The sequence below is a fragment of the Malania oleifera genome, chromosome 12, assembly GCF_029873635.1.
Source record: "Malania oleifera isolate guangnan ecotype guangnan chromosome 12, ASM2987363v1, whole genome shotgun sequence".
Classification (NCBI taxonomy): Eukaryota; Viridiplantae; Streptophyta; class Magnoliopsida; order Santalales; family Ximeniaceae; genus Malania; species Malania oleifera.
Window position 1 is genome coordinate 38,557,573 of NC_080428.1, and position 21,271 is coordinate 38,578,843.

General features: G+C 34.3%; 1 protein-coding gene across 1 annotated transcript in view; it reads right to left on the bottom strand.

Annotated features, from left to right (window-relative positions):
- Positions 1 to 3,437: 3,437 nt before the first annotated feature.
- Positions 3,438 to 21,271, bottom strand: part of LOC131145202 (pre-mRNA-processing factor 39-2) — a 97,496-nt gene continuing 79,662 nt past the window's right edge. Inside the window, exon 12 of the mRNA XM_058094343.1 lies at positions 3,438 to 4,222. Coding sequence (XP_057950326.1) covers positions 4,082 to 4,222 — 141 coding nt within the window. The 3' untranslated portion in view covers positions 3,438 to 4,081. The remainder of the gene's footprint in view (positions 4,223 to 21,271) is intronic.

Consider the following 21,271-nt stretch of genomic DNA (forward strand, 5'->3'; position numbering starts at 1 on the left):
TTGAACTTAACTCGTTCATTAAAGTGAAATAAGTTTCAGTTGATTTGAGTTTAAGTTATATATATGAAACGAACCGAACTCAAATAGAAAACTTTATGCTCAAGTCAAACTTGAACTCATTTTTTAATAAACAAACCATACTTACTAGTCATAGCTTCACTTATTTGTAGCCCTAGTTTTGATTCGTATTGTTTGTCATACAAGTTGAAAACTAAAATTCTTAATTTTCATAATTTTTTTATAATGATACCAAAAATAATTTTATCATAATAAGCACTAAGTTTCTTTTATATTTTTTATCAAGCCTCTCAATTAGCTAGAAAAAATAATATTAATTATTCCCAATTCTCTTAATTTATTTTATCCATAAAGCATACCACAAACCTATAAGTTTTATTAATTTAATACTTTTGAAATGGTTTAATTTTAATGATTATATTATTCATTTCATCAAGATCTTTGTCGATATATGTCATACAAGTTGAAACTAAAATTTTAATAATTTTTTCTGCATAATAATTTTATGTTATTATTATATGATAATATTAATGTTTTTATTTTTCTTGATTTAAATTATGTTATAAGGGAGCATAAAAATCCAATGGGATTCATGTATAAGGCATGAGAAATAATATGCATTTCATTCTACAAACTTAATAAACAACATGCATTTCATGGAAGTTAACTAATTATTTGTTTGTTTAGAGAGTTTCCCTCAAATGGATATAGTCCAATGACTAAGCAAGAGCTGACGTTTGAACTAGCAATAGCAAGCAAGTAAACTATTCAATAACCCTAGAAATGGAAAGTGAGGATTTAGTCCAATGCCTCATTCTTTGAAATAATGTTTTATTCAGGCATATGCCTAATCAATTTGTATTGATTATTATTTAAGAACTTATCATCACAATTCATTGAAAGTTAAGCTTCTTTGTACAGAATTCAAATTAAATCTTAAAAAATATTTTCATGATAAATTTGTCTATGATATAAAAGCAAATTAATATTCAAACTTTTAAAATAGAAAGGTAAATTAGTCTCCAACAAAATTTTTTTTATGAGAATGAAATTCTTATGTGAGATAGCTATAGAAGGTGTAGAATGAAAATTAATTTTTTATTTTTTGTATAATATCCTTCATTCTTAAGGCTTAACTTTTTTGGTCAAAGATTCTCTTTATATTAAATATTATTAAGAATAAAATTTTGTTATAAGATTAAAATTATGAAAAATATTAATGACGTGTAAAATTAAATTTTATTTATCCACTCATCATACCTTGATAACCAACCATGATAAAGTGGATTTTTATGATGAAGTGGATTTTTATTTTATCTTTTTCTTCCATTCTCTTAATATTTTTCAAGGTCTAAACATGATTTAAAAAATGTGAAATTATCTTTACATCACTCTTGCCCAAAACGTTTCAAAGGGGATTCAAGGAATATGGAATTGTCTTTGTATCACTTTTCTTAATACATTTTTCCAATTTAGTTATCCTTTAAAAATTCAGGCATAGGAAGAAATTCTTTTATATGAAGCCACTGCATGAAATTCTTTTATATGAAGCCACTGCATGAAATTCTTTTATATGAAGCCACTACATGAAATTCTTTTATATATATACAAACCACATACCACAATCACAAAAACAACATGCATTCAGAATTTTAATTTTTACTATATCCAACAAACATGCTAAAGAACATAGAAATACAAAAATGATTATATAATTTAAACAAAAAAAATTTCATACATGTTTTTGTTTGGGCAGTATCATAAAAAATATAATTCAAATACAAAAAAAAAAAAAAACCCTAACCTTCAAGAAAGGCGTTTCCAAACAAAGCCCTCTGAACAGCACACTTAACTCAAATCCGATTATCAAACCAACTCTTCAATCAAATAAATTAATTTAAAATTTTTGAACAAACTAAATCCCAGAATGTATCTTACCCCATTTCCTCGAGTTTATATACACACATGCCCTCAACGATTAGCACAACAGTCACCTGCACATGTCCGGCCCCTATCTCTTTCAATGGTAACCTGCTGCTCTGCTCCTCCCTGTCTCTCTGCAAAAGGATGTACACCTCTCTATTTGCGAAGACAATGGAAGGAGGAAGGGTTGTGTCATGTGGTTGAAGCAAATCTCCCTAGTTCATTCAGCGAGATTTGCCACGCGTCGATGAACGGTTGGATAGGCATTAAATATCCCAAACAAATCTCGCTGGATGAACCAGCGAGATTTGTCATGCGTCAAGGCTAGCATGCTTTATCAACTAAAAATCTCGCTACTTGGAGTAGCGAAATTACGTCAGAGTCATTCTGGGAAATACTTCCCACAATGTGGTATTATTTAATATATATATTTTTTAAAAAGTTAAAATGGGAAAAAAAACTCCAAAGGAACAGGAGTTCAGGTCATAGCTAAGAGAGCTTCCTTGGCAATCCCGATCTATAATCTATGGCACTTTAGAAACAAAAAAATTTGAGGGCTCTGCCACTCATCCGGATGCAATTCTTAAAGTTATTCAAATTCACCTATATAGAGTTGTGTACGCTAAATTTCTTTTCTTGTGTAACTAAGCTTTGTTTTGAACTAACTCTTGCCCCTGGGTATGTCCAAGTTTTATTATGCATTTAGATTGGTCGGAAGGTCAAGGCTCGAGTGTAGTACTTTGCATCTGTGGTTGGGAGCTTGACCTTCCCCTTCGTTTGTATTGCTTTCTTGAGTGTATTGCTTTGCAATTGTGGTTAGGAGCTTGGCCTCTTTTGTTCCTGGATATGCCCAAAGTATCTGTACATATCTATTTTCATCTATATAATTATAATTTTCAGATAAAAAAAAGAAAAGAAAAATTAAGCACCGGCTCACCTCCCAAAGGAATATAGATTTTAGCAATCCTTTGGAAGTTCACCTGGGTCGCTTGCAATCTACCGCATTTATAAAGCTACAGTTTACTTTTACCATTGTCCATTCTCTTCTTGATGCAAATACCATCTTTAATTGTATCGTTTTTTTTTTTTTTTATTTAATTTAATGCTAGAAGTAGAAACAATGACTCTAGGTAGTTTTGCTTTTGTTGGGATTGTAGTTTGTAATTTCTTGATTTTTGTTCTTCTACTCCGTACCTGCCAATATATCTCTCTTACATTCTTTAAAAATTTTTTTATTGATTTACAATATATTTTATTTTCTTTCTTATTTTTATACATGGTAAATTCTTTCATATTTTTGTATTTTTTAATATTATTTTAAGTTTCGAATATAATCTAACTTACATTTGAGAAGGTCTTAAATTTGAATTTATGTGAATTTATATTAAATATAATACAAAAAATGTGTTAAATTTTGTTCAAATTTAAATCCAAAATTCAAATTTCTTGCTTACAAATGTAGCATAAAAGTTTTAAACAATTGAGCAAAGCTAGTATAATAAGTCAAGTGCTAGATTGTATTATTATTATTACTATTCTTTTGTTTGGTTGAAAGTCATCATTGAGCCTGAAGTACATTAAGGAGACGAGCCCATCTCTTATTCCATAATCCTTTCCACATATTCAAGATTTGAACCAAAGTCCTCGAGTATGGAAGTCTTAGACCTTTAACTAATAAAATTTCTCAAGATTTTGCAATTTGTGAAAGCCAATTTTGTAACTGAAGTCTTATGAATGCTCATAAATAATCTCTATATTAACCAACTTGAATGCGTCCGCCAAATTTCATCCGCGTATGCTTTAGCAGCTAAACGATTAAAATCCACCGTCTATCCTTCGCCTACTCCTCACAGACAGCATCGAACATGTTACCCAAAATTTCATGCACCATCCACCACCAGCAAAACCAGATCCTCTGATCTGCAATCTTCACATGTAACTTGAGTTGCTACAAATATTGATTTGAATCAACAAGCAACTCAGGTTCATTTTTCCTGCAAAAAGACTCCTGTTGAAACTGTCGCTTTATGTTAATGTTGGGCCTCAAGACGAACTGCAGATTTGTGTTTATGCTGGCCTTCAGTTCCTTGTGAAGAAATCTTTGAGGCAAAAGAATAATAGTACATTTTATCAACATGAGCTAGGGCTGTGGCGATGCCTCATGCAGTGAACCACCAGGGCTACCATCTGCTTTTTGCCATTGATTGGATTGGTATTCGGGAGCTGGAGATACAGGAGGTTCAGATGCCCCAGTATGATGCAATGATGCAACTCCTTCACCCTACATTGCAAGAGACATTCTTGAGCATACATCTTTTTCTCAAAAAGGTAAAATAAATAAAAGGCAAATAAGCTTTTCACTAACAAAAGCCACAGAGGGAACGGGGGAAACCAATAGGCAAGGTGTAGACAAGTCAATACACACATTCACACGCACGCCAACAAATGAAAGTTTAAAAAAAAAGGTGGGGGGGGGGGGGGGGGGAGGAGGAAAAAAACCTCACTGTAACAAGCGATTTTTTTTTTTCAGCTCCCTCAAAAGCCTCCATATTCCTCTTTCCAAATAATCCTCGAGATGGCAGAAGGAATGTTGTGTTTTGCTCATCACCTACCATAAAATGAACCATTAGGTACCCCAAAGTTGCATAAACTAAGCTCAAAAACATTTCCGCCCAACTACAGCAGGCAAGTGGTTCACAGATTCACGCTCAGTTCTTGCAAATGAAACACCAACCAAAGATCCCCCCTTTTTTCATTAGGTTGTCATTGTCAGTGGTTAAGATTCTCTGGCAGGGCGTCCAAAGTGAAAAAGGATACTCATAGGGGCTTCTAGTTTTTCTTTTCCTTTTAAATTTTATTGAAATATAAAAAGAGAATCTAAAAGAGAGAGGAAAGGAGAAGTGAAAAAGGACCAAAACAAAACAATCGATGGATCAAAGCTCTCCTATCACTCTCCATTTCACTTAAGAGAGACCTGGTCTCAAAAAAGGAAGGGGAAAAACATTTGTGAACCCAAAGCAAAACTAAGAAAACCACCCAACTCCATAGAGACCAGAAGTGGTGACAGATCTTTTTAAAGTTCTAGTGTACTGCTCCAGCCTAATGCAAATGTATGCATGCCACATGTGAAAGGTTTTCTCCTTTTTGGTTAGAACAAATATTTATAAAGAGATTCCCCAACTCTTTTGGCTTCCGCCCTGCAATCTTAAGGAATTCATTTCCATCACTTCTTATTTCCCAATTCTTCTCCTTTGACTTCTTACACTTAAAAGCCCTACATTCCTGTACAAAACAACCTAGTATCAGAGACATAGCACACTTGGCATAGTGGAATTGAGACCATTGGTGACACATACAGCTGACACTAACTGTATGGGCAGCAACCTCATGCTGACATTACAGGCCATATCAATATATCACCAGTACCATTTCACACAACAATCTTGTTTGGTTAGGGGTTTTTACAATCGTCTCCAAATGAATTTCCCCAGGCCCAATTTAATAGCACTCAATATTTTTATAGTTCATTTTATTAACCAAAAAAACTAAGAAAACAGAATACAGCTACTATAACTAGAGAAGAGGCTGGCTAAACTGCTTTGTGACTCACAAATCTCTCTTGAAATGGAACATATCAATACATCTAAAATCACCACCACCAACTCTTAACACCATTAATAATATCTTTTGAATAACCATCCTCTCTAGTAGCAACAGAAATGAAAATTCTATTTTTTTTTGTTGATTTGTTCAAACTTCAAGCCATATATAGAAGATAGAAACTGCAAGTAAAGCTCTTCTCTTATTGCTCAGTGTCATCACAAACTTATCTTTGTACCCCATCTCATCCTCTCATTTACCAAAATTCCTGTAATGTTAAGATCTCATTCCAATGGTCCAAATGTTTTTAATAAGAAACATACCCAAAGGAAAAATCAAAACATATTTTCACTGCAATCACCACAAAAGATCTGCCAAGTGCTTGTTAGAACTCTTCCCCCCCCCCCCCCCCCCAACAAAAAAAAAATCAACTGATCTTGAGCCTGCAACCATGTGCTCAATCCTGGCATGAAAATTATGCCTCGGTTATTAATTCTTAAACCAAAGTAAACGATTCCAAGCCACCACAGGGAAAATGTCTACAACATTAGCACTTCAGCTCACATCAGAATCCTGAATATAATCTGGCTCTCTGCACATTTCTCAACAATGGAATAAAAAGGAACCAGATATAATACCAAGAAAATGCAATCCTTCTATTCCTAATTATATGCTCCACACAAGGCTTTGCTCATTTTCTCATCTTCAAAAGAATTCTCCACTTCAAGCTACAGTATTCTTCTTTCTAAATTTTCAGATGCGTCCAATCCCCCCATAAGCTTGATGATTTAATAACCAACATCCAAAAGCCTTCAATGACAGTGGCTTTGTTCTCTATGTCCATACTTATAACACCCAGAACACCTTCACTCTTTAGCAGCAAATGCTCCCTCATTGTAGACCAAGACAACTTTTTTTTTCTTTAAGATCAGACCCAGTCCACAAGAACTCCTGCAATTATCTATAACTGCATGTATCATGTTTTTGGGAAATAATAAAATGCAGCACCAGCAAAATCTGCATGCTCAAAAGTATTGGAATAATTTGGTGTTTTAAAAGGTGAGTGCGTAAGGTGAAGCATTTTAACCCTTAAGAGGCAAGGTGTAAGCCTTTTGAGATTACATATATTTCAAAAATTAAAGGAAAATCAAGAAAATCACAAATAAAATATATAAAAAAATTCAAATATAATTCGTAAACTACTTGTTGGCCATTCAAAAATTGCTAACTTCAATTCATTAAGTAAATCATGAAAAGGGATAGCTATAACACTACAAAGTTCAAATTATTTTCAAGATTTGAGTACAACCCCCAATTATTTTGGAAAGACTTCAGGAATTCTAGAAATCAACACATATAATGACATTCCTTTTATATAAACATGTAGTTAAAATTTTCTAGCCAAGTCCAACTTGATAATTGCGCACCCAAAATGCGTGAGCCCAACTGAAAAGGCGCAAAAGGCATGCCTTTTGTGTAAATGCGTAAACCTTGGCGTACACTGCATTAGCATTTTTGGGATTTGGCCTCAAGAGTCGAGGCATTTTAGGCATGTCTTGCCTTGAGGCAAGCCTCAATTGAGCCATTTTTAAAATGGAATAACTAGTTGAAATTCTGACAAGATAAAAATCAGCTTGTGGTATTTTAGGTTAAGCCTCAAGGCATTTTAGGCATGCTTGGCCTTGAGGTGAGCCTGAATTGAGCCTTTTAAAACATTAATAACTAGTTGAACCCTCTCTAACAAGATAGAAATCATTTTGCCCTTGCACTTCTTGTTATCTCATAAGAGGGAGACAATCTGTTGAAATAAGTTTTTTGGATGGATAATTTTGTAGGAGTTACTGAAATAATTACATTAAATATTTGGCCTAACTAGCAGGTTTTGACCTGCAGCAATCACTGTAGAAGAATAAGATTAAGTATCTTTACAACATTGTTAAGGCTTTGTATGCATTGTTAATGTATATCCCACAACCCAATGCTTAAGCTTTTAGGCAATGTGGTAATCTAACAAGGTATCAGAGCTAGTTACTAGGAGGACCTAGGTTCTACTCTTGTTACCTGTGTTTAATGTAAGTTCTTAAAAAAAATTATCTTATTCCTAATATGAGTGTTATTCATTGTGTGTTCTCTCTCCACGTGCGATCAGGCTGCTTGTTTAAGGCTTGATTTGCGTCGTTGGCTTACAACCTAACAGCTTAAGCTTTTAGGTAAAGTGGTAATCCAATAGGTACTATTCGCAATGCAAGGGAGTGGAAATCCTTCGGTTTTTGCAAGCTCTAAGAACAACGAATCACATACCAATTTGGCTTCCTTCGATGATGGGAGGATACAGGGAGTATATTTATTGCTCATTGAGAAATTCTGGGATGAAGAGGAAGTTGCTGCAGCTCTGCTTATTAGAACCAAGAAAAAGCTCACTGAGGTGGATTTAGCTAATATGTATGACTTGCAGTCTAATGAGGAATATGTTAATCAGAATCAAGAGGGTGGATTGATACGGGAAGGGACAAGCTTTGATGGTTCATCTAAATCTGCATAGATTGGTATTCACTATTTGAAGGATGTTAATGTTTCAAACAAAATCAAAGCTTATAATGGTGTTTTAGAAATTGCTCCTATTCATACTATCTCCAAAGACATTAAAAATACTGAAGTTTCCTTTGCTTTATGAATTCCGAGAAGGGTGGTTTCATTGAGGGTTTAATGGTTTTTTTTCTTATGCGAATGAAGGAACTGTACCTATTCCATGGTATGCTGAAGATGCTAGAGTATGACTAAAGCGTCTGGAGTTTTGGGGATGGTGGGGGAGGTGTTTTGACTTCAGACCCATAACCTACTAACTAATCTACTCCTGGGAATAGGCATTCCACAAACCAAATGTAACCTAGTGAGGGAAACAGCTAAGAGCGTCAGGCCCTATGGGTTTGAGATTCATTAGTCATTCAGGTGAAGAGTTTAGGATGTCAGTTTCTCCTTGATCATATGTTAAAAAAAATGTCAAGATGAAATAGAACTGCATAAATTAGCCACGTCCATTAACTATGGGGGCAAGAAGGGTAGAGGTAGGGGGTACTTAGTTGGTATCCATGAGGATTATTAGTTGGAACATGAAAGGTTCAGGGGATGTTAATAAGCATCTAGTGGTTAGGAAGGTTATTTTGAGAGCCTCTATTGATTTGATGATGATACAGGAAAGTAAACTTGAATTAGTGGTTGAACAGCTGGTTAGGAGTATCTGCGAGTCTCATTTTGTGGACTTGGAGTGCCTTCTTTGAACGAGGGGAATTCTCTTTGTGTGGGATACTATGTGTGCCAAATGAGGGACATTCTCTTGTGGGAGATACTCTGTGCGCCAAACGAGGGGTATTCTTCCCAAACGAGAGCCATTCTCTTGTGGGATACTATGTGTGCCAAGTGAGAGGACCAATGAAAGAGTGGTTGTTAGGAAGCTTACTTTGATTGTGGAGAAGATTACCAATTTCTATAAAAAGCTACTTAAGAGGTTTTGTTTGGGCATGTGACGAGGGCTTAGACTAGTGTCTGATTTCAGTTGATAGGTGTTTAAGTTAGAGAGGCTCTTAGAGGGGGAAAATATTAGGAAAGTTTTCTTTAGTACAGCAAGAGATAAAGCTCCTGGGATGCCTTCAACTTGCTGTTCTTTCAAGAGTGTGGGGATGTAATCAAGATTGACCCTTTGAAGGTCTTTTAGAAATGTTAGATTAATGGGATGATACTTTTTTCCTTTAGGCCCCATAAATGAGTGGTCTATTAGAGGCAAAAAAAAAAATTTAGAAATACCAGCTGAGTCACTAGTGTTTATAAGTTTATTGATAAGGTTCTGGCTGACAAGTTGAGTGAGGTTTCAAATTCTAAGTTCTGCAGTTCACAGATCGCTTTTTGTAAAGATAGGCAGCATTTAGATGCCACTCTAATGACTAATGAGAGGTTTGGGGATGTTAATAAGCATCTAGTGGTTAGGAAGGTTATTTTGAGAGCATCTATTGATTTTGATGATGCTACAGGAAAATAAACTTGAATTAGTGGCTGAACAGCTGGTTAGGAGTATTTGTGAGTCTTGTTTTGCGGACTTGGAGTGCCTTCTTTGAATGAGGGGCATTCTCTTTGAGTGGGATACTATGTGTGCTAAATGAGGGGCGTTCTATTGTGAGATAATATGTGTGCCAAACAAGGGGCATTCTTCCCAAATGAGGGCTATTCTCTTGTGTATGTGTGCCAAACAAGGGGTTTCTTTGAATGAGGGGCATTCTCTGTGTGGGATACTATGTGTGCCAAACAATGGTCATGTGTGCCAAACAATGGTCATTCTCTTCATGTGGGATACTATCTGTACCAAATGAGGGGACCAATGAAAGAGTGGTTGTTAGGAAGCTTACTTTGATTGTGGAGAAGATTACCAATTTCTATAAATAGCTCCTTAAGAAAGAGGTTTTGTTTAGGCCTGTGATGAGGGGTTAGACTACTGTCTGATTTCAGTTGATTGGTGATTTAAATTAGAGAGGTTTTTTGAGGGGGAAAATATTAGGAAAGTTTTCTTTAGTACAGCAAGAGATAAAGCTCCTGGGATGCCTTCAACTTTCTGTTCTTTCAGTAATCAAGATTGTTCCTTTGAAGGTCTTTTAGAAATGTTATATAAATGGGATGATTGAAAAGGGTTTGAATTCTACTTTATCCCTTTAGGCCCTATAAATGACTGGTCTATTAGAGTGGAAAAGAAAAAAATAGAAATACCAGCTGGATCACTAGCGTTTATAAGTTTATTGGTAAGGTTCTGGCTGACAAGTTGAGTGAGGATTCAAATTCTAAGTTCTGTAGTTCACAGATCACTTTTTGTAAAGATGGGCAACATTTAGATGCCACTCTGATGACTAATGAGGATGTTGAGGGTGTTATGAGGAGAAATAGGAAAGGTTTGGTCTTTAAGTCAGAATGTTGGACTTTGAGAAAGCCTATGATAGAGTGGATTGGACTTTGTTTGCATAGAGTTTTGGATGGGAAAAGAATTGAATTGAAATGCAGAGGGTGGATTTGTGTTGTCTTTCATCGGCCTCTTTTTCTATGATTATTAATGGAACACCTAGGGCGTGTTTTTCTGCTTCTAATATAGTGCGTCAAGGAGCTCCTTTGACCCCCGTTTATTTTTATTTGGATGGCGTATTTTTGAGAAGGCTGATTAATTGGGCAGTTGATAAAGAGTTTTTTATAGGTTCTATCATTGGGTAGGGATGATGTAGGTGTTCCTCGTTTGCAGTTTGCTGATATACCATTTTTTTGGTTGTCCAATGATAAACTGTGTTTTTAAAGAGTTACCCTTCAGCATATTTTTAGAGTGTTTTAGGTTTGAGGATTAATATGGGTAAGAGTGGTTAGGCACCATTAAAGTTAGCTTAGATATCATTTTCGGTTTACCTTCTTCAGCAGGATATGAGATTTTAGAATGGCCTAGGATTTATGTAGGTGTTCTTTAGGTGGTATCTAAGTCAGTCCTTTTCTGGGAACTTATGGTTGCTACATTTTCCAAGTGCTTGGATAGTTGGAAGGGTATTTCTTTCCCTCTTTGGGTGGTTGGATTACTTTGATCCAGACTTCTCTTTCTTTGATTCCCTCACATTTTCTGCCTCATTTTAAGATTCCTCTTGGTGTTACTGCTAAGTTGGAGCACGTGATGAGTGATTTTCTTAGGTCAAGGGCTGCTTAGGGTCGTGAATTGGGATGCGTTGTGTAGGTCTAAGGCTGAAGGGGGACAGGGTCAGGAGTTTTGTGTCTAAGAACATTGCTGTAGTGGGGAAGTGATTATCACACTTTTCCATAGAAATTATTTTCTTTGTCACAAAATGATCACAAGAAAATTTCGTTTGCAGGAGAATGGATAGGGTGCTAATATTGGCATTAGAGCTGATGGAAACCCTTGGAAATCCATTTCACATTTTCTGCCTTGTTCTTTCCATCTACCATATCAATGTTGGGGATGCTTCTCCAGTTTGCTTTTGGCAGGATATTTGGGTAGGGAAGCAGCTCTTTGTTGTTGTTTTCCCTTCTCTTTTTTGTCTTAGCGTTGTTGCTTGTGTATCTAATTCCTCTTCTATGGTTCTTGATGGGGATTGAGTTTCTTTGAAGTTTTACTTTCATAAAATCTTTAATAATAGGGAGGTTAGGGAAATTTCCTTATTGCTATATTTGTTGGATCAAGACTGGAACGGAATCATAGTTGGAATGTGATTACTGTGATTGATTAGTGACATATAATGACCATCAGAAGTGCATATGAATTCCACTCCCACGTTTGGCATTCCTGAATGGAGACTGAAATGGGATTAAGAATAAGTCAATTTCTAAAAAATCCCCTGTTGCAGAATTATTTTATTTTTGCAATCTTTCAATTATATAACTTCAATTAGATGTTAACATTATGTAATGTTTAATTGAAGAAAAAACATCTCTTTAAAATTTGGCATCCTCTTATAAATTACGTATTACAGGATTATTGGGGCATGGGGTGAAGTGGGCAAAGATGACAGGTGGTGGCAGTGTTGTCTCATAATGGAACCGATCCGATGTTTATATGGCAATGAGTACTTAAAAAAAGAAAAAATAAATAAAAAAGAAAAAAGAAAAAGGAAAGCCAAAACTGTTAAAATGAGTCCCAATGTCAAATATGGAGGATTGAGTAGGACAAACTCCACCAAATTTGATAAAATTTGATATTTATCAAGATTTAACAGAGGTGGGAAAGTTAGTTGTTTTCTCTGGGCACTCTTCAGTGCTCCTCTGCTAAGTGCTCCAATCTTCATTGGTGATTGTTTTTTATCTGATTTGGTTAGTTGATCACTTGTTGATTTTAAAGTTTGTTCATTACACATAGCCCTTTCTAATTTCCAGTATAAAATAGACAAAAACTATTTTTTTGATGGCTGAGAATTCAATTGCAGAGATTTAGAGATCGCTTGGCTGTAAAATTGATGACATCTTCTACCAAAATGACAGAAATATGAATGAAAGACCAAATGGACATGGAAGAGAACATTGATAAGAGGATAAAAAATCCTGGAGAAAGTCAGTTTGGGTATCCAAAGAAAAAAGATTCAGAGATGTAATATTTTGAGCCTGTTCATAAAGAAGGTAGAATTATAGTGGATTCTCCTTATTAAGTTTTTCAAATTGGAGCTGAGAAATGGAAGGGAATTTCATTAGTCACTTTCTAGGGAAAGCTCCTCCCTGCTCCTACGTTAAAAGCATCATGGAAAAGCAATGTTGAGATTTTTTCCCTCTCGAGTGGTTCCTTCATCTTTTGGTTTAACAAAGAAAAAGATCAAAGCTAGATGATGGAAAATGGACCATGGTTTTGGAAACACACCAATTTTTCTTTCACTATGGTCCTCATCTATTGAGAATGACAAATTGAATTTGGACAGAATACCTGTATGGGTTAAGTTTTTAGGAATCCCATCTGTATACCAGATATCCATGGGGCTGAGCCATAATGATAGCTCTATTAATCTTATATACATGGATTCCTTCATGAAAAATATGAAGAACCTGTTGCATGCCAGGATATGTGTGGAACTAAATATTGAATCAGATCGACCAGATCAGATTGAGGTTTTGACTCCTGAAGGAGATTATTTTTTATACTATGGTGGATTTTGAGTTTTCCTGGAAACTAATGGGACACATCAAAGTTTGAACTTTGTTCACACTGAAAAAGTTTGAAAGGCGAAAAAGGAATGGAAGAGAAAAAGGAGAACACAGCTCCAATGGCTATATTTAACCCCTTCTCTATTATAAGAGTGGAGGAAGAAAATGATTTGGGAAAGGTTGCTACAAATCTAAATGAAAGTTCTCTAAAATTTCTTGATGTCCCTGGGGAGGAGAAAATGGTGATACTCAATTCAAAGAAAGATGGGGGCTATGATAGGGAGAAAATAAGACGGAAGAATCTCATTCTAATATTATGGACTTAATCTGAAATGAATGATTGATCAATTTCTTCTAGTAATAAGAAAAAATTAAAGGCCGTGGTTTGACAATGAGATTAGAAGGGTTAAGCTTTCAAAGGAAAAAGTAATTGATAGTGGGAACTGGAATAATTCTCCTAAAATGTCCCCTTTGACCGAGAATAGTAATGGATGCAAGGAATTCACAGGAGAGTTCTATGGATTCTCCCAAACAGTCAGATTCTCCAATGACTGATATGCAAGTAAAATAACATCTAGCAGTAACTCTGATAGAGCTTCTCATAGTAATGTGGTTGAAAACGCTGACTGTCAAAAAAATAAGGAAAAGGACTGACCTCATAAGTTCTAGTCCTCTGGGTAAAGCCTGAAAAAATTTCTTCTAATCAATTGGATTAATGATTTTGAACACTGAGAATTGGAGTATTAGAAAGCTTAATGAGCCTATCAAGCAAAAGGAAGTACAAAGTTTGACTAAAAACTAGGCTCTGAGCATGCTACGCCTTTTTGAAAGAATGATTAAGGTTAGTTTTAATGATAAAGGTTAGTTTTGTGAAATTTTGTGGTACAGTAAGAGTTGGACTCTTCTTCGCAACAATAGTGATGATTCCTTGAGGAAGAATAAGTTGTCTTTGGATCCCAAATTATATAATATAGTTTATATGAATTGTTGCTCGCAAACAATCTGTTTGAGGATGAGAACTGCAGATTTCCCAAAATTTTGGATAACTGTTGTTTATGCCTCTGACTCTGACTCTGCCCAGGAAGGGGAATGCTTATGGAACTATCTTGTAGCTTTTTTTAAAGATATTGGCAGATTTCCATGGCTAGTTTTGGGGGACTTTAACACAACTTACTGACAGATCAATTATTATTTCTTCAGCTAGGTTGAATTGTATGGAAGATTTCAGAGATAGTTTGTATTTTGGAGGATATTTGATGGAGGACAGGTATTAAAGTTTATATATATATATATATACAAACACATATAGATGGATAGATAGATAGATAGAGGAGGAGGAGGAGTCTGCAGGAGAAAGAGAGAGAGAGAGACAGAGGGAAACTGCAAACTGATTCAAACAATATCTGTACGTCCACTAGCATGTCCAGCACTTAAACCACTAATACAACTAACGCATATTTACAAAATAGGACCCATCTAAACACATAATTACAAATATTAAAAGAAGTCTCTAAAAAATACAAAGAGGTCCTCCATACACATCTTTCCTAGTTGAGCATCATTGCGATGGAGTGCTGAGCATTAATAATAATGCCTCTGAAGGAGGTGTTAATTTTCCTTTCAGATTTTTTAATGGCTGGACCCAGCATCCTGACCTTTTGGACATTGTGAGAAATGCTAGGCATTCTTTGAATCCTATTGGTACCTCATTGTACAGGTTTTGCAGAAAGAACTTAAAAGTTCTGAAGCAGGATCTCAAGAAGTTTCATAATAACAATAACACTGGCAATAGTTCAAGATTGCAGCATGCAAAAGAGAACCTGGAAAATGCTAAAATTAGGATGATGAATAGTTCAGATCCTGAGGACTTTTCTATGGCAAAATCTCTTCAGGATGCTTATTTTAATCTGTCAAATGTTGAAGAACGCTTCCTGAGGCAAAAAGCTGAAGTATCAGAGATTCAGCTTGGATTCTTCTCTTCAATCATTAAAGCAAGATCAGTTAAAGCCAATATCATCACTCACCAGACTTGTGAATAAACATGTTACCATCATTGATTCACTTCTGGAGCTCTATACCAATCTTCTTGGCAAGAGAAATGAGGAAATTAAGCCTTGTAATCTCTCTTTCCTGAAAAATCTTATAAACTTCTGTTGTGTGAAGAACAAAAAAGATTGCTAGGATAAGGCCCCTGGGTGGCTGGGCAAGATGGCTATAATGCCAGATTTTACAAGGCTTGCTGGAGAATTGTGGAATCAGATTATTGAATCCATTCTTTCTATTTACAAAGACCAGAAGCTTCTCACAGGTGAAATCCACCCTGTTGGTACTAGTTCCTAAATCAAAAAACCTTTCTTCTCCCTTCGATTTTAGACCTGCGGCATGTTGCATATTTTGTATAAAACAATTACAAGAACTTTGTCACAACTACCCTACAAATAAAGGCCCTCCAAAGTTTTCTATAAAAATTGATTTGAGAAAAGCTTTTGACTCAATAAGCTCAGATTTTTTACTCAAGATTCTGGTAACCCATTGGTACTCCTACAGTGTTCATAAATTGGAGCAGAGAATGTATATCTATTCATTTCTTTTCCTTCTCTATAAATGAGTCAATTGAAGGGTTCTTAAAAGGGAGAAAGGGGTGAGACAAGGGGACCCTTTTTTCCCCTATGTCTTTGTGTTGGAAAGTTTCCGAATTTATCTAGTCAACTCTCCTTGATTATAGGAGAAATTTCTGCAATTATGTAAATATTCTTAGGAGATATTCTAGGATATATTCTTAGGAGATATTCTAGGAGATTTATTAGCAATTGTCATTCTTTCATTTTGTTATTCTTTCCTCTTAGATTATCCTTGTAGTCTACAAGCCATTCAGATTGTAACTTATTTTAAAATAATAAGAAATACTATTTCAATTCTTCTCCACTTCTAGATGGTATCAAAGCCTGGTTTTCTTTTCCTTTGGACAGTCATAGCCTCTAAAACCTAGGCCTTATTGCCTTAACCCTGTTCAGCCTCCATTATGTCTGAAATTTCCGCAACTTCCACTATGGTCAGACCTGAAATCTCGAGTATGATGTGACTATTGTAATAAGCCAGGCCATACCCAAGAAAACTGCTGGAAACAACATGGAAAACCAGCAAATTGGAAGAGCAGCAAACCTGGACATGGAAACAACCAAGTGATTCCTATAGCAAATGAAGCTCAGACCAATGTTCTAAGTTCAGAGCTGATGGATCAACTTCTTCAACTGCTGAAATCCAATCTGATATCCGGCACTTCTATTTGTTCCTTGGCCCAAACTGGTAATATGCCGAGTGCCTGTTCCAGCTCTTTAGCATTTGCACCATGGATTATTGATTCAGGTGCATCCGACCATATGACTAGTATATCTCAATTGTTTCAATCTTATTATCCTTGTCCGGGTAATAAAAAGGTTAGGATAGCAGATGGGAGTCTTTCATCCATTGTAGGATCAAGTTTAATTAGAATTTCCAGGAAAATAGAATTAAAATTATCCTTCATGTTCCTAAACTTACTTGCAATCTTCTGTCTGTTAGTAGATTATCTCGTGATTCTAACTGTCGTATCATATTCTTTGATTCTCACTGTGAATTTCAGGACCAAAACTTGGGGATGATGATTGGCAGTGCTAGGATGATCGATGGCCTTTATTATCTTGATGATACCCTATTCAGCAATAAACAAGCTTAGGGCTTGAGTGGTAGCACTAGTTCAATCCCTGTGCGTGATCAAATAATGCTTTGGCATCTTAGATTAGGGCATCCTAGTTTTTTTTATTTAAAATATTTGTTGCCTAGTTTGTTTAAAAATTTGGATTGTACTTCTCTTCATTGTGACTTTTGTCATTTATCAAAAAAGTCATCGAGTTCCTTATAATTCAAAAGGTTACCGTGCATCAAAACCTTTTTATTTGATTCATAGTGATGTTTGGGGTCCCTCTAAGGTTACTATCTTATCCAGAAAAAAATGGTTTGTGACTATATAGATGATCATACTTGGATTTTTTGGGTATATTGGATGAATGGAAAATCTGAAGTTGAAATATTATTCAAGAATTTTTATGGTATGATCGAAAATAAATATCACACAAAAATAAGCATACTTCGTACGGATAATGGTATTGAATATTTCAACCAAGTTTTGGGAAATTTTTTCAAAGAAAGAGGGATTCAACATCAATCCACGTGTTGTGACACCCCACAACAAAATGGTAATGAGAAAAATTTGACAAAGATTTTTGGAAATGCTGCAAAGAGTGGTGAGCTGAGTTTTCATAGAAACTGTAAGAAGTTGAATATAACAAATCTTTGTTTTGCAGCTGACTTATTAATTTTTGCTCATGGAGATATTGCTTCTGCAAAGAGCATTAAATTCTCTCTTGATCTCTTTTACTCATTGTCGGCCTTAGAGTAAATCCTCTTAAAACCTCCATTTTCATTGTTGGCATCTCCGTTCAGCTTTAGAATGATATTATTCAGATACCTGGGTTGTTGAATGGTCTCTTGACTACCTTCCTGTAAAGTACTTGGGATTACCAAAAAGATAAGTATGATTACTTGTTTTAATCTGGTTGAGAAAATCTCTAGCAAAATAAACAGTTGGACCAATATTTCTGTCTTATGCTGGGAGGCTGCAATTGATGATGTCTGTTCTGCTGAATATTCAGAATTACTGGGGTTCTGCAATTGATGATGTCTGCTCTGCTGAATATTCAGAATATCCTAGCTTAAGCAAAAACTAAGTCCTCATTTGGTTTGCAAAATCAGGCCTTGAATGGAATCACATTCCTGCATTTGGTTTGCGGAATCAAGGGTGGAATCATTTTTCAACCGGAATATGATTCCTGCCAATAGAGGAATCGTGATGCCAGTCTAGATGGGCTGGAATTGATCTTCATTCCATGTAATCAAACTTATTTTTAATTTAAAAATATCCTAAAAAACAACAACAAATACTAATAATACTAGTTATTATTACTATTATAATAAAAATACAACAACAAGCCTTAAGTCCCACTAGGTGGGGTCGGCTACATGAATCCTTTCCCGCCACTTCATCCAATCCAAAGCATTTTCCTCTATTAGACTAAGGGCTATTAAATCCTTCCTCACTATATCATTCCAAGTTATTTTAGGCCTACCTCTACCCCTTTTCATGCCAAAAATAATAACTAACTCACTCCTCACAGGTGTTTTACTAGGTCTACGTTTCAAATGCCCAAACCATCTTAGTCGCCCCTCTCTTATCTTGTTTTCAACTGGTGCTATACCTAAATTATTGTGTATATGCTCATTTCTTACTTTATTTTTAATGCTAAACCACTCATCCACCTTATTATAGTTTTGAATATCACCTTTGTTTTTATAGAAGGTACTAACGTACTTTTTCTCCATTCTTCTAGCATTTTCTTAGTTTTTATAATAGTGGTGAATAGATTAGATAACCAAATAATTTCTTTATCCCCTAAACATTTCCAAAATTCAATTGGTATTTAATCTGGTCCTATAGATTTCCCACTCTTCATTTTTTTAAAGCCATCTTAACTTCAAGGACTCTAATTTTTGGAATAAATCTCCTATTTTTAGTCTTCTCGTCATTTGTAACTTTCAAGTCCAATCTTTCATTTTGGTTTTCATTAAACAACTTATCAAAGTATCTCTGCCACCTCTCTTTTATATCTTCTTCTCTAATTAAGACTTTATCATTCTCGTCCTTTATACATTTTACACCACCTAAATCTTTACATTTTCTTTTTCAAACTCTTGCAAGTTTATAAATGTCTTTTTCTCCTTCTTTTGTATCTAGTTCAGTATACAAGTATCATAAGCTCTATGTGCTTCATTGATAGCCTTTCTTGCATTTTTTCTTGCTTTATATTTTTCAAGGTTTTCTATATTTCTACATTTTTTTAAGATTTTATACCAATTTATTTTTGTCTTAAAGGCTTTTCGGACTTCAAAATCCCACCAACTTTCTTTACTACTTGAGTATCTTCCTTTGGACTCTCCTAAAACCTCTTTTGCTATCCTTACGATAAAATTTGTTTTTTTATTATAATAGAAATAATAACAACCAATACTAAGTGCAAAAACAATAATATTTAATATTACAAAAATAATAATAACAAGAAGAACAATATTTATAAAAAAGCAATAATAACTATTTTAAGGATAATAATTATTATAAAATAATAAAAAATAATTACTAATAATGATTACAAGAAAAATATTATTTATTATCGAAAAATAATAATAACAACAAGAACAATAATAATAAAAAAGTAAAAAATAATTATTATCATTTTAAGGATAATAATTATTATAAAAAAAAACAGCAATAAGAAAAACAAAAAAATAATAAATTACACTATTGTAATCACTATTATGAAAACAATAAAATAATAATCAAACAAAAACAACAAAAAATAATAATACTAATTGTTATTATTATTATAAAAAAAACAATAATAGTAACAACTAATAATAATATTTATTACCATTAAAATAATAATGACAACACAAACAATAATAATAAATAATACAAAAATAATAATAATAACTATTTTAAGGGCAAAACTATCATTAAAATAATAAAAAATAATAATAATAATAACAACTAATAATAATTGCAATGGCAATAAAACTTATTATTATTAAAATAATAATAACAAAAATAAAAATGATAAACAAAAAGGAGAGAGTAATTATTATTTAAGATAATAATTAGTATAAAAAAATAATAATAACGACAATAAAAAATAATGTTAACACTAATAAAAATCACTATCATGAAATAAAAAAATAATGTAGAATTAAATAATAATGTATTATGGGTTTTTATAAAATAAAATAAAAAAAACATGGCTTATTTTTCATTCCATTATAGAAGCCATTGAAAAATACCAAATGTTGGAAAGAAACTAAAACTGAATCTAGTCATTTCATGATCTAGCCAAATGTAGCAAATGCATTCCAAAAGTAATTCCATTCCTCCCTCGATTCCTTTCCTACTTCAATTTCATTCCACAAACCAAGCGGGGAGGGGGGGTAAAAGCTTTTATTTGGAAAGGGGATGATTGACATTCAAGTGGCTGCCGAATTAGATGGGAGAAACTTTGTAGGCTTTAAAATTGAGGGTGGTTTGGACTTGAAAAGCCTGAGGGATTCAATTATTTGGGCTAAAATGGATCTATATCCTTATTCCTTAAGTTGAAGAATATAAGTATTTGGTCATTATTCTTCCTCCAAATGTAACACTTATATTTGGAAAAAGACCCTAAAGATTAGAAACCTGGTATATCCTTCATGAAAATTGTTGGTAATAGTGAAAGCACATACATTTTATTTTATAACTGGCACACTAGGAGTTCTCTATGGGAAAAGTATGGAGATACTATGCATGGAGAATTTCATTTACCGCAGAATGTGAAAGTTCCCCCATTGTAGGTGGTGGGATTTGGTTTGGAGCCTTTACTATCGATTCAGCTTGGAATTTGTTGAGGAAGAAAAATCTTGCTGTCACTTTGCAATTGGCATAAAGCCATTTGGCTCAAGGAACATATACCAAGACAGGCCTTCACCTATTGGCTGACTCTTTGGAATAGATAAAGTATTCTTGACAGTGTATCCAAGTGCGGAAGATCTCAGTCTTTGATCTCTCATCTCAGTCAAAGTTCAGAGGAATGCAGAGATCACTTGTTTTTTCAGCTGTCATATTACAAAGAAGATCAATCAAAATATTACTTGCTCACAAGTTAGAAGAAGGTCCAGCACTTGGGAAGAACAATTACAAAGGTTTTCCAGCTTGAAAAATTGTCCTTATGAAGTTTTATTCAAAATACAGAAATTAGCATGGGCTGCAAGTATATACAATGTGAGGAAGTTCAGAACTGTTGTTTTGGAAAAAAAAAAATCAAGTTATTTCTGATGCTTTTAAACAGAATATCATCGAGGATGTCAGAGCAAGAACTTCAGGTCTAAGGAAATTTCGTAGATTCTAGTCTATCATTTGGCTAGTTGCCGCTGTTTCTCTTGCCTGTTTTTGATCTTT